The sequence below is a fragment of the Carcharhinus amblyrhynchos genome, chromosome 27, assembly GCF_965287045.1.
Source record: "Carcharhinus amblyrhynchos chromosome 27, sCarAmb.v2.hapA, whole genome shotgun sequence".
Taxonomy (NCBI): Eukaryota; Metazoa; Chordata; class Chondrichthyes; order Carcharhiniformes; family Carcharhinidae; genus Carcharhinus; species Carcharhinus amblyrhynchos.
The window spans coordinates 11661535-11676484 of NC_137350.1; the positions used below are offsets into that span (position 1 = coordinate 11661535).

At 45.2% G+C, this 14950-nt stretch overlaps 1 protein-coding gene across 1 annotated transcript in view; it reads right to left on the reverse strand.

Annotated features, from left to right (window-relative positions):
- The window catches only part of fam171a2a (family with sequence similarity 171 member A2a), a 295487-nt gene that overhangs the window by 137063 nt on the left and 143474 nt on the right, over window positions 1–14950 (reverse strand). The window contains exon 3 of the mRNA XM_080213484.1: window positions 3899–3991. Coding sequence (XP_080069610.1) covers window positions 3899–3991 — 93 coding nt within the window. The remainder of the gene's footprint in view (window positions 1–3898; window positions 3992–14950) is intronic.

Here is a 14950-nt window from a genome sequence, read left to right on the forward strand (position 1 = left end):
TCAGCGCAATTATGTCATTGTCCTACATTGATATGCTCTGTCCTGCTGTCAAGCATGGCAAACTGCTGTGCTCTTCCCTCATATCATCCTGAAGGTGATGATTCACAACAGGGTAGAGGTTCACACGCTTGATATAATTGAGCTGTTTCCAAGGATATGATTGAATAGATAAACAATTTCCTCTGATGGGGAAGCCCAAACTAAATGAGTGTGTGAGGCATTCAGATCACCAACCACCTATCCCGGTCCCTCCACGCCAAGGCTATAGTTAAGAAAGCCCACCAATGCTTCTGACTTTCTCTGGTGGCTAAAGAAATTTGGCATGTCTACGATAGCTCTCACCAACTTTACAAATGCACCACAGAAAGATTCTTTCTGGTTGTATGGCTCCTGCTCTGTCCAAAACCACAAACAACTACAAAGGGTTGTGAACGAAGCCCAGTCTGTCACGCAAACCAGCCACACATCCATTGACTGTCTACATTTCCTGTTGCCTCAGAAAAGCAGCCAGAACAATTAAAGACCCCACGCACCCAGGGAAAAAGATAAAAATTTGGAGGTCAGGTACCAACCGACCCCAGAACAGCTTCTTCCCTGCTGCCATCAGACCTTTGAAGGGACTGACCTTATATTAAATTGATCTTTCTCTACACCCTATCTATAGCTATGACACTACATTCTGCACCCTCTCCTCTCTTTCTCTACGGTATGCTTTGCCTGTATAGCATGCAAGAAACAATACTTTTCACTGCATACTAAGACATATGATCACTGCATACTAAGACATAATAAATCAAATCAAATAATTACTCTGTAAATGCCTTTTGTATAGGTTGGAAAAGGAGCCAGTAAGATAAAAATTGAGGATTATGATCTTAATAAAGGCCTTTGGTGGTTCAAAGTCGTCTACAGCTCATTGGTAGGAACTAGGTGCAAGCACAGCCCTTTGGAGTGTTTGCTTTTGATACTCTCTGAGATCTCTGGGAGTCCTTCTCTTGGCCCTCGTCTACTCAGTCAAATATAGGGGCAGTGAAAGCAATACTGTACCCCTCCTACTTCAGATGGTTGTCATGTTAAAACAGTTCGAAGCGTTAACTGTCTCCTCATCTGGTGTCTGAGAGTTGTTGGCCAATCAGATGGTTGGCAGCTCTCTGGCCCAGCAGCATCACTGGGAGAAGTGGCCACGGGGCTGTGACTGTATTCAGTCCTGGACACAGAGGAGCCAGGAGACAAATGTGGGTTAAGTACTGGGAGTGAGGAGGGCCGATCGCCAATGCCTGCCAGCTTAGCCCAGTGAAGGTGTGCAGGGGGCAGTAGAGGATAGGAGGCCAAGATTGAGAGGCCAGAAATGGAGAATTAAAAGGGGAAATAACCTTGATTGGGAATTCTCTGAAGAGGTTCCCAAAAAGTAGGTCTCCTCACCCATTGTCCAACCCTGGCAAATGAAGTTTAAGGAGTTGGGCTTCACACATGGCATGGTAATAGAGTGGGATTGAGGCCTTTAAGTGGTAATTAATTAACCACATAAGGACCTCTAGTAGTTCAAAGGGCAGGTGGGCTGGCGGCCTGCTTCCCTGCTGCACTCGCAATAGGAGAGGGAGTAGTGGCAAATGGGTGAGAGGAAGACACAGTTCCCATTGGAATTTATGTGACCACCCGGATTCAAACTGGCTGGAACTGGGAGAGTTTATAATCCAACCTGTAGTTTACACTGCCTGCAAGGCCTGGGAATAGATGCAGGAGAAGGCTAACCAGTAATGCCATGTACCAAATAAGTGGCTGAAGATGTTACCGGATGTTGTCCATTTACTGTTGATCTATGCTAAACCTACATCCTAACATCTTTGTGTTGGCATTCCCATTCCTGAAATATTGCACAGTGAGGATGTGGCACAGTGGGTTAGCATTGCTGCCTCACAGCGCCACAGGGACCCAGATTCAATTCTGACCTTGGGTCACTGTCTGTGTGGAGTCTGCACATTCTCCCCGTGTCTGCGTGGGTTTCCTCCAGGTGCTTCAGTTTTCTCAGACAGTCCAAAGGTGTGCGGGTTAGGTGGATTGACCTTGCTAAATTGAGCCTAGTGTCAGGGAATTAGCAGGGTAAATATGTGGGGTTATGGGTATAGGGGCTGGGTGGGATTGTGGTCAGTGCAGACTCGATGGGCCGAATGATCTCCTTCTGCACAGTAGGATTCTATGATTCGATGTGGATTCTAATTGACACTCTTACTACATGCAAACTTTTCAAAGAAAAGTCAGCCCTAAGATCTCTACAGGAACAAACTTGAAAGATTGAATGATATCCCTTGTAACTTTATATCACTGTCACTTACTAAGGATTGCAATGAAAACCGGTAGTTATTCTCCAAGGAAACTTTGAACACAGATATGTCACACTGATGTATTTTCGTCATTTGAGAGTGCTATATCAGTATTTGATCAACCAGCATGAGGCATTGAGAGGCTAGGAGGAAATATTGAATGGCTGCTTTGCTCCATGGATCTCACATTTGGGACATTAGATGAACATGATGTGAAACAACTACATGATGAACTGTGATTGTGTTGCTGTTCTGCTGGAACTACTTATATCTCCTCTGGACCCACTATTTGTTTCGATCCTGGACAGATTATTACTCTCTCTTGTCTTGTAGCTTCAAAGCCTCTGTGTCATCATGGATCTTTTCCTTCCCCCACCCTTCCACCATTCCAATTCAGCACTTGCAGAACAACTGTTCATTGCTAATGTTGGCAACGTTTTGCTCTGTTCATTAACGTCTCCCAGTTCTGATGAGAGGCCAGTGTTCTGAAATATAGGGCAGATTTTAATGCTCTCCCACCTAACAGGCGGTGCTGGGGAGCCAATTAAGCGGACGGGAGGCTGTCGTGGGTGGAAGTGCCCATTGCCTTCCTGCCCCGCTGCCAATTAAGGCCCTTAAGTGGGATGTTCGTGTCAACTTAAAGGCCTCACTCTGCTCTGCTGGTATTCACCTCTGATTGGCTGGCAAGGCTTCAATCCCAAGGTCCTTGTTTGCAGGAAAGACCAGGCATGGGATTGACACTTAATGCAATGGGCATTTCTTAAAAGAGGCAATGCATTTGGGTTAGGGTCTCCACCTGGTGGCAGCATGGTGGCACAGTGGTTAGCACTGCTGCCTCACAGCACCAGGGATCGGGGTTCAATTCTGGCTTTTGGTGTCTGTCTGTATGCAGTTTGTACATTCTCCCCATGCCTGTAGGGTTTCCTCTGGTTTCCTCCCACAGTCCAAAAGATGTGCTGATTGGGTAGACTGGCCATGCTAAATTGCCATTTAGTGTCAGGGGGTTAGCAGAGTAAATATGTGGGGTTACAGGATAGGGTCTAGGTGGGATTGTTGTCAGTACTGGCTTGATGGGCCAAATGGCCTTCTTCTTCACTGCAGGGATTCTATGATTCAGTGTGAAAGAACCACACTGCCCCTAAACTGCATGGGTGCAGTTTTCCCATCCTGCCCACCACGGGAATCACAGTGAGCCACAAACGGAACGTGCAAAAGTATGTTGAACTCGAATGTGGGATCTTCCAGCCTTGGGGTGAGCGCTTTGAATGTTACCCTACCTGCTGACAGCTTCCAGTGGTTTTTAGCTTTTATTTCAGAGAGTATTCCTATCAGCTATCCGTGCTCAATAAGTGTTATCAAGGGAGGGTGGCCAAATACAAATGAGCACATACATAAATTCAGTTGAGAATTCCATTGTTCCATTCCCACTTGTTAAGCAGAGATTCACATTCAAGAATGGCGCTGGCTAACCAATAATCAATGGGTTCAATAGGATTCTTTGAGACAAGCGAATTCTCCCCCGTAGTGGGGTTAGAGGAAGTCCAACTCAGTGCAGTGTACACTCTATCCTCACTTACCGGGTGATCCCAGTAGGACTTGCACCACATCTTCGTACAGCATCAGGGTAGCTGGACGTTCTGGAAGAAGGTAAAGGCTCACCGATGTAAACACTGCAAGGGAACAGGCAAAAGGTAGAGATTTAGATCCACTGTTCTATTCATAATCTGTCCCAATGATTATATCAGAGGGAATTATATAAAGTGCTTTTATCTGTGATCCCTTGCTACCCAGGATAATCACCAATGTTATCTAATCATCTCCATTACATTAGTGCCAGGAGCATAGAAGAGTGCTATTGAATCAAAACTGAACGGCACGGTGCAACAGTGGTTCGCAATGTGCCTCACAGCACCAGGGACCCAGGTTCAATTCCAGCCTCGGGTGACTGTCTGTGCAGAGTGTGCACATTCTCCCCGTGTCTGCATGGGTTTCCTCCAGCTGCTCCAGTTTCCTCCCACTGTCCAAAGATCTGTTAGGTAGCTTGGCCATGCTCAATTGCCCCTTAGTGTCAGGGGGACTAGCAGGGTAAATATGTAGGATTAGGCCTGGGTAGGATTGTTGTCAGTGCAGACTCAATGGGCTGAAGGGTCTCCTTATGCACTTTAGGGACTCTATTATTCTATGTACTAAATGGTTCAAAGATTTCTTCTCTAAGTGCCGCAGATTGAAGCTGACATTAAATTAAACAGGAAACTGACTTTCAGAGAGGGTACAGATAAGATTTCAGAGGATATTGCGAGGAATGGTGAATTTCAGCTATGAGAAAAGGCTGGGAAGGCTGGGATTTTTTTCTGTTGAAGAACAGCTGCGATCGGGAACTTGTGGCAAAAGGCTCAAAGAATGGTTTCCACTTACTGAAGGGCAATAACGTCAGTCTACACCATTCTCAGTTCAAACAAAGGCGAAACATGTCAACATAACCACAACTACACATGTGAGCTGCACCAACTAACATTATGGTAGTATTTGCTCTCAAAGCACTTGAAAATCAATTCATTGGATGTGCTTTAAGACACTCTGAGAACATGTTTTAAGTGCTACATAAATGAGGGCACTTATCACTAGGCGGATCTTACCGGCTCACCACATTGGTAAGATTTCTCACCTCTCGCAATCTTGCCCTGCGTTGCCAGTGAAATCAGGGCAAGAGGCTGATTTAAATATTAACCCGGACGTTATTGTCTAGGGTTAATTACCTTAGCCCCCTTGCTGGTGGAGGTTCTGATCCACAAGGTTCACAGGTGGTCCCACCAATAGAGACCAGACACTCCGGCCTCACTGGTGGGAACGAAGGCCGTTGAAGCCCTCGGGGTCATCAGGGGCAGAGCCAGTCAGTGCCCCTTGGGCAGTGTCACCCTGGCATTGTCCACTGGGCACAGGGCCTGAGGGCGCGAGACCTGTAGGCAGGGCCTGATGAGGGCAGAGCCATGGCGAGGGTGGGGAGGGCGACTTACCGGTAAAACAGGGCCAGTACGATCGGGCAAAGCAAGAAACCGGGTACATTTTTGATTTCCACCTCTCACCTGATCATATCACCGCGCTTCACTGAATGATGGGCAGGTCAAGGTGGTAAGATCGCGCCGAGTTCTTTCTCTCTTCCTCTTTATTTAGGTGTTGAAATCCCAATTTTAATAAGTGTCTCTCTTTACAGCTTGCTTAAAAGATTAATTTATGCGGATAAACACCTTTGGACAGACAGAACATGGGGTGGAGATAGTCATGGAGGTGGGGGTCTGCTTTTCTCTCTTCAAGTAACATTAGAAAGAGTATTTTAATTTTTAAACGTGACTAACTTGGTACACCCTTATTTAAAAGACACTGTTGCCAGCTGATGGTGGGAGCCCTGCATTTCTTTGAAGAGTAGGGCAAAAAGGACACTGTCCAGTTTGCTGATATCCACACTGGTCTGAGGAAGCTGCAGAAGGAAGCGCTGCATTCTCGTGACAAATGGAACTGTCAAAAGGTAGACTCAGGAATAAGACCATAGCGGTAGGACACTTAGCCCCTCTAGGCTGTTTCTCCATTCAATAAGATCATGACTGATCTGTCAGCTAGCTCTGTCTATGCCCCACATTCCTTAATAACTTTGCAGAGTAAATACCTATCAATCCTAGGTTTAAAATTGACCTAGTATCAACTGCAAAGTGTTCCGAACTTTTTACCACATTGTAGAGTTAGAAATATTTCCTAACTTCACTTCTGAAACGTCTGGCTCCAATTTTTAGACACTTCTGAAAGATATTTTTAGACTACACCAACTGTAGTCTTAATTAGACTCCCCAACCAGTGCAAATAGTTTCTCTCTGTCTATCCTATCAGTTCCCTTTAATGTCGTGAGAATTTTCATCAGATCACCCCTTATCTGACAAAATTGCAGAGAACGCAACTCTAGTTTGTGTAACGTAGTGTCTGGAAATAAAAGGCTGAATCATCAGGCGAGCTCTCAAAACATGCTACGCACAAATAAACACTTCCACAGTGCTCAAAGCAGGCCACACAACACTCAATGAATTTGCTTCCAGGGGATGAGTGATCCAGACCCAAAGTTACACATCATGAACAAAAAGATTGCAGAATAGTATGGCACTGAAATTCTACTAGACCTGCGTTGTTTTGAGGAGGAAGTTATTTTTTATTCATTCATAGGACACGGGCATGGCTGGCTGGCCAGCATTTACTACCCATTCCCAATTGTCCATTGAAACCGAGTGGCTTGCAAGACCATTTCAGAGGCAGCTGAGAATCAATCACATTGAGAAACTGGAGTCACATGTAGACCAGGACCAGGCAGCTTTCCTTCCCTAAAGGACATTTGTGAACCAGATGGGCTTTTCCGATAATGCTTTCACGGTCATCAGATTTTTAATTCCATATTATTCTCAGAAAGCCATAAGCAGCATATTTTGTCAGGGAGTGTTCTAACAGACTATTTATACCTGGTAATACTGTCCATGAAACTTTTGTTTATGGTTTTCTGAGAATAATCTGGAATTAAGAATCTACTGATGATCGTGAAAGCATTGTTGCAAAGCCCATCTGGTTCACAAATGTCATTTAGGGACGGAAATCTGCCATCCTGGTCAGACTAACAGAAATCCAGGGGATATTAAAAAAAAGAGTTCTCCTTTGAGGATACCCTTACGGAGGGTGTGATAGCCAGTATTATCCATATCAGTGAAAACACGGGAAATATTAATGCTCCCATTCATCCAAGGGTTTTTATTTCGGTTCCATCAATTGTTATGGTTCTCAGTTTTACTCAAGATATTACTCTCATGTTCAACAATCACTTCCAGAAGTAAACTCTCACTGCCAATGAACAGAAATCTGATCTTTGACATCTAGCTAACTTTTTAGGTTGCACCATACTGTATTTGGGTTACAGGTTGGTTATGTGTCAAGATCACTCATAGAAACATAGAAAATAGGTGCAGGAGTAGGCCATTTGGCCCTGCGAGCCTGCACACCACTCAATATGATCATGGCTGATCATGCACTTTCAGTATCTCACTCACACTTTTTCTCTATATCCAAAAGGAAAACTCTGTTTGACAAACTTTAGAGTTTTTTGAGGTAAAGGGGAAGCAGTAGTTGTAGCATACTTTGATTTCCAGAAGACATTAGATAACATGCCACGCAAAAGGTTAATAAACAGGATAATGGCTCATGGAGTTGGGAGTGATGTGTTACTATCGATAGAAGATTAGGTAACAGACAGGAAGGAGAGAGTAGGGGATAAATAAGGCACTGTAAGTTGGCAGACTGTGACCAGTGAATGCAGTAGGGATCAATACTGGGGCCTCAGATATTTATATAGCTTAGATAAAGAGACAAAGTTGGATGAAAATACAAAAGCTATGCAGGAATACAAGCTGTGAGGATGGCACAAAGAGACTGCAAAGAGCTATAAAGAGGTAATGTGGAGATGCCAGCATTGGACAGGGATGGGCACAGTAACATAAGAACATAAGAACATAAGAAATAGGAGCAGGAGTAGGCCATCTGGCCCTTCGAGCCTGCCCCGCCATTCAATAAGATCATGGCTGATCTGTCGTGGCTCAGTTCCACTTTCCCGCCCTCCCCCCATAACCCTTAATCCCCTCTCTTATCAAAAACCCATCAACCCGCTTCTTGAAAATATTTAGCGAGGCAGCCTCCACCACTTCAACGGGCAGAGAATTCCAGAGATTCACCACCCTTTGAGTGAAGAAGTTCCTCCTCAACTCCGTTCTAAAACGCCCCCCCTTTATCTTGAGGCTGTGCCCCCTAGTCCTACTGTCTTTTCTGAGCAGGAAGAGTCTCTCCACCTCTATCCTATCCATCCCATTCATCATCTTATACGTCTCAATGAGATCTCCCCTCATTCTTCTAAACTCCAACGAGTACAAGCCTAGTTCATTCAGCCTCTCCTCATAGCTCAACCCCCTCAACTCCGGTATCAGCCTAGTAAACCTCCTCTGCACTCCCTCCAAGGCCAAAATATCTTTGCGCAGGTGCGGCGCCCAAAACTGCACACAGTACTCCAGCTGCGGCCTCACCAATGCCCTATACAGCTGCAGCAAGACCTCCCTACTTTTATATTCAATCCCCCTCGCTATGAAGGCCAGCATCCCATTCGCCTTCCTGACCACCTGCTGCACCTGCAAGCTGGGTTTTTGCAACTCATGCACAAGGACCCCGAGGTCCCTCTGCACCGTCGCCTGCTGCAGTTTTTCGCCACGTAAGTAATAGTCCTTCCTACCATTCTTCCTTCCAAAGTGGACCACCTCACACTTGCCAACATTAAATTCCATTTGCCATTTCCTGGCCCATTTGCCCAGCCTATCTAGATCCTTCTGCAGACTCTCCACACCCTCCGCACAATTTGCCGTTCCCCCAATCTTGGTGTCATCCGCAAATTTCGACACCCTACACTCGGTTCCCTCCTCCAGATCATCTATATAAATGGTAAAAAGCTGAGGCCCCAGCACCGACCCCTGGGGCACTCCACTAGTCACCATCCGCCAATCCGAATAGCACCCGTTGACCCCCACTCTCTGCCTCCTATTTGACAACCAATCCTCTATCCATGCTAACACCCTACCCCCAACTCCAAATCCCCTGACCTTCTGCAATAACCTCTTATGAGGTACTTTGTCAAACGCCTTCTGAAAATCCAGAAAGACCACATCCACCGGCTCTCCTCTATCCACCGCCCTAGACACATCCTCATAGAACTCCAGTAAATTTGTCAGACACGACTTCCCTTTAATGAAACCGTGCTGCGTCTGCTCTATCAAGCAATTCCCTTCAAGATGCCTCGCAATTTCCTCCTTAATGACGGATTCTAACATTTTACCTACCACAGACGTTAAACTAACCAGCCTATAATTCCCTGCCTTTTGCCTGGCGCCCTTCTTAAACAACGGCGTAACACTAGCCGTTTTCCAATCATCCGGCACTTCCCCGGAATCCAGCGACGTCTGGAAAATAACCACCAATGCATCCACTATAACCTCTGCCATTTCAGTAAGAAGTCTCACAACACCAGGTTAAAGTCCAACGGGTTTATATGGAACTACAAGCTTTTGGAGCGCTGCTCCTTCATCAGATGAATGGAGGTAGGTTCACAAACATGGCATATAGAGGCAAAGACACAATTGCAAGATAATTACAGATTGGGATGTGGAGAATGGTTGAAATGTGAGTCTTCACAGGTAATCAAGTCTTTACAAGTATAGACAATGTGAGTGGAGAGAGGGTTAAGCACAGGTTAAAGTGGTATGAATTGTCTCAAGCCAGAATAGTCAGTAAGATTTTGCAAGTCTCGGCCAAATGGTAGAGGTTACATGTAGTGTGACATGAACCCAAAATCCCGGTTGAGGCTGTCCTCATGCGTGTGGAACTTGGCTATCAGTCTCTGCTCAGCAATTCTGCGCTGTTGTGTGACTTTAAGGCCTCCTTGGAGAATGCTTACCCGAAACTTGGAGACTGAATGCCCTTGACTGCTGAAGTGTTCCCCAACTGGAAGGGAACACTCCTGCCTGACGATTGTTGCGCTGTGGCCATTCATCTGTTGTCGTAGTGTCCACATGGTCTCGCCTATGTACCATGCCATAGGACATCCTTTTCAGTAAGGTATGAGGTAGATAACGTTGGCCGAGTCGCACGAGGCAGCAGTGTAACCATTGTGCCACTGTCTTGTGGAACCATGTTAAAGAATAGCAGTGCCATTCCTCCCTGCTGGCATCCTCAATCGACATCAAAAACAGGATTATCTTATCATTGTCACATTGCTCTTCGTGGAGGCTTGTTGTGTTGCTGATTTTCTGCTACATTTCAGCAACACTTCAAAAGTACTTTACTGACTGAAAATCACTTTGGAATACCTTGCGGTCAACGGAAGGCACTAGGTTTTCTCTTTCTTAGTTCGTCCCAAATATATACGGACCCAATGGGGAACGGATTTGGAAAGCTAACAATTACGTTAGTACACATACTGTAAATCAAGGATAAGACTACTGCGAATTAATCATCACTTGCTTTACAAGATTTCTAGAAATATATACAGTTTAAAGTTTATTTATTAGTGTCACAAGTAGACTTGCATTAACACTGCAGTTATCTCAGGGACACCAAGGGAGAGTTTAGCATGCCAATGACCTAGCCAGCACGTTTTTTGGACTGGGGTCACCCGGAGGAAATCCATGCAGACATGGAGAGAAGACGCCACACAGACAGTGACCCAAGCAAGGAATCAAACCCAGGTCCCTGGTGCTTACCTCTGTGCTACCGTACTGCCCAGTGGGCGAGTGGGGAATCTAGACCATGATGTTCTAACACAGGGCATGCAATCAACTGCTTTCGTAACCACAGCAAAACTGAATTGAAAATAATCTAATGGCCATATTTAAAATAGCCTAGCAGCAACATTCAGTTTTGAGGATTATTCCATCACTTTGCCAAGTTAGGCCTTTTTAGTTTATGTAAGGTAATAATAGGGAACAATAATGTTCTTCCTGTTGAAGTCTATCGTGGACAACCTTATTATAAACATTATTACACAAACACAGTCTCTTTCATTTGGTAATATGTGAATTGCTGTTTGGAAACAATTGCTTCTTTCTCGATATTGTGCTAGATTTAACCTCTAGGGTATTCCTTTAAAGTCGCCTGGTTTGCCTTCCTTTTCTAACCTGTACTTTGAACGCACTGATACATTTATAATATAATTCACAAATGGTTAACAACTGGAAGAGCAAGCTCTTGGATCTGAATTTGAATGCAATCTAACAACGCAACGTACAGTGCCTTCACTTTTCCAACTCATCCGAATAAAGTCATGAAATGCTGCTGGAAATCCAAAATAAAATCAAGGGCCAAATTCCTCTTCTTTTGCTTATCAAAAGTAAAACATGACCTCTCCTTGCATTTTTCACCAAATTTAGACTCTCTGGTCTAGATAGGATCCAAAACAAGTTGAACAACTTGCATCAAAAATCAAATTCAATGTGTTTTCAGTCAACTTCAACTTCACATTATTAAGATCAATCTTTCATCTTGAATGTTGTTGCTTACGAGGGTCCTTTCATCCAGTGGAAGCTCAATGTGTAACAGCTTTTTAAAGGGAAGTAGGTTAGTGATGTTAAATAATGAAAAAGATATGTTTAAAGTGGCAGGGACTAAATGATTAAATCAGTTAATCTGATCATTATTTCCTAGCTGTTTGTGGGTAATGTTTGTGGGGCAACACAGTGGTTAACACCTGCTACCTTACCACACCCACCAGTGACCCAGGTTCGATTCCCAGCTTGGGTCACTGTCTGTGCAGAGTCTGCACGTTCTCCCCGTGACTGCATGGCCTTCCTCTGAGTGAATCATAGAATTCCTACAATGCAAAAGGAGGCCATTCAGCCCATTGAGTCTGCACCGACAACAATCTCACCCAGGCCATATCCCCGTAACCCCACATAGTTACCCCACTAATCCCTCTAACCTACGCATCCTGGAACACTGAGGGGCAATTTAGTATCGCCAACCAACCTAATCAAACTGGTGCTCTGGTTTCCTGCCACAGTCCAAAAGACGTGCTGGTTAGGTGCATTGGCCCTGCTAAATTCTTCTTCAGTGTACCCGAACAGGCACCCGAGTTTGGCAACTAGGGGATTTTCACAGTAAATTCATTGCAGTGTCAAAATAAGTCTACTTGGACAATAAAAAAAAGCTTTAATTTCTCTTACAATAGATTTCTTTCTTAAAACAGTGAATATACGTCAAAAAAAGTACTTCATTGGCTGCAAAATGCTTTGGGAGTTTGTGAAGGCGACCGTATCAAGTCTTTCAATAGCACTTTGAAGTATTAGCACAGACAGGCAAGGTGAATGGCCTAGTAATTGTCCTGAAACGATCCTATAAATGGTCAGAATGTTATTTAATGCTGCATACCTAATTCAATCTTCGCTGTGGGTTGGATTTTACGTTTCCTTAGAGACGATCATTAGGTTAGTCTTCTTTCAGTCCCGTCAGAAGTGCCACACAACAAACATTTGGTGACCAGCCAGCAGCTGTACAAACTTCCTGTCCTTTGTGATTAACTCTCTTCCTGAGGCGCAGGGTGCATTGTCCAACTTGGTGGGGGGAGAAATACTGCATCAAAATGGCCATCAGTGAAGCCTGAATATGGAACAACACTGACAATCCTCTTCCCTCCTCTTGGCGTAAACATCATTATTTTTAACACTGCTTAGACAGACGTGAGACTGTTCCGCTGCTTACTTTGCACTTAACGAGCCATAACTTGACTAAAATAGACCAGGATACAAACAATATCAGCATAAATGCCTTGGAAACTCTGTGGAATCAAATTATAGAATTTTACAGTGCAGGAACATAGAAACTAGAAGCAGGAGTAGACCATTTGACCCTTCGAGCCTAATCCGCCGTTCATTTTGATCATGGCTGATCACCGAATTCAATATTCTGATCCCCCCTTCCTCCCATATCCCTTGACCCCTTTAGCCCTAAGAGTTATATCTAATTTCTTCTTGAAATCAGACACCGTTTTGGCCTCAAATGCTCTCTGTGGTAGTGAATACCACACATTCACCACTCCCTGGGTGAAGAAATTTCTCCTCACCTCAGTTCTAAAAGCTAGCCCTTATCCTCAAACTATGAAACCTAATTCTGGACTCACCCACCACTGGGGACATTCTGTCTGAGGCCATTTGCACAATAATCGCACCCAGGCCCTATCCCCATAACCCCATGTATTTACCTTGCTAATCCCCCCTGACACTGCAGGGTAATTTAGCATGGCCAATCCGCCTAACCTGAACAATTTGTGTTTAGTTCAAGTCTTAAAACTTGAAATAATCATGTGATCCTTTCAGCCGGGCCACTTGGAATTCAAAGTTCTGTTGAAGGTGGAACTGCTGGAGTGAAGAGCTGCCGTTTAGCCAGCTGTCCTTTAGAAGTGGGATGTTTTTCCTTAAAGGTAAAATTCCAGCCAGCAAGTTCCCACAAAGTCGAAAGATATGCGTGTTAGCTTGATTGGCCATGCTCAGTTGCCCCTTAGGGTCAGGGGGATTAGCAGAGTAAGTATATGGGGCTACGGGGATAGGGCCTGGGTGGGATTGTTGTCGGTGCAGGCTTGATGGGCTGAATGGCCTCTTTCTGCACTGTAGGATTCTATCCTTTTATGATTCTTCCAAAAATGAAATCAATAACTAGTTAATCTATTTTATCTATGATGATTGAGCAACCTGTACTGTCTTTAGGCTGTCAGAACTTGCTGCTCTGCTTTGAAAAAGCATCACCTGATCTTTTTACACCCATCTGAAAAGGCCTTGTAATGTCTTACTCAAAGGTCAGCTGTTCCAACAGTACCGCACTCCCGCAGCAGTGAACTGAAGTGTCAGTTCAGTTTATGTTGTCAGGTTTTTGAGTGCACTTTGAATACGAATCATTCTCACTTAAGAGACAAGGGATGCTGTCACTGAGCTTAGATGGTAGTCATGATGTGGAGATGCCGGCATTGGACTGGGGTAAACCCAGTAAAGAAGTCTCACAACACCAGGTTAAAGTCCAACAGGTTTATTTGGTAGCAAACACATCGTCAAAGGAGCAGTGCTCCAAAAGCTAGTGGCGTTTACTACCAAATAAATCTGTTGGACTTTAACCTGGTGTTGTAAGACTTCCTACTGTGGTCACTGACCTTAGAACAGACAAGCGTGAAGAACCCTGATACAATCTTAATGCCTATAGCGAACAGGGGATATCCCCATTTGTTAAATGGCAACTCCTTTACCTCTTACCCTTGTTACCATCTCACCCGGCCCCCGCAACACTCCCCACACCCCCCTCCCCCCCAACCCTCCCATCACTACCCGGCCTTCACTATCCCCTACCTCCACCATCACCACGGCCCCCACTGCCCCCCTGCCCTCACCACTTCTCCTCTCCTCTTTCTATGGGTCCAGTACAGATCTGTTATTTGGTCAACAATCACAGTGTATGATTCACCATCAGACCAGGTAACTTTTTTCTCCGGCATTAAAACCGGAACTTGCGCTTCATGACAAATTTCAAAGCTTGGATTTGTTCTGCTTGTTTTAACGATTCGTTCTCAGGATGTTTTGGCATCGCTGGCAAGGCCAGCATTTACTGTCCAGCCCTAGTTGTCAGTGATAAGGTAAGTGGTGGGCTTTCTCCTTGGATCGATAGGTCCAGACAGCGCAATACGCCACTTCCCAGGGTGTATAAGGGCCATTACGTTGGTGCTGTCCCAGAGTCACAGAGTTCAGAATGCGGAAGGATGGCAAATTTCCTCCTTGTCTTAGAACACCACGGGCTAGATTTCCCACTCGCCCACTGGGTGGCACGGCGGCACAGTGGCTGGTACTGCTGCCTCACAGCGCCAGGGTTCGATTCCCGGCTTGGGTCACTGTGCAGAATCTGCACGTTCTCCCTGTGTTGGCGTGAGTTCCCTCCGGGTGCTCCGGTTTCCTCTCACAGTCCGAAAGACAGATGTGCTGGTTAGGTGTATTGGCCATGCTAAATCGTCTCTCCGTGTACCCGGACAGGGGCCGGAG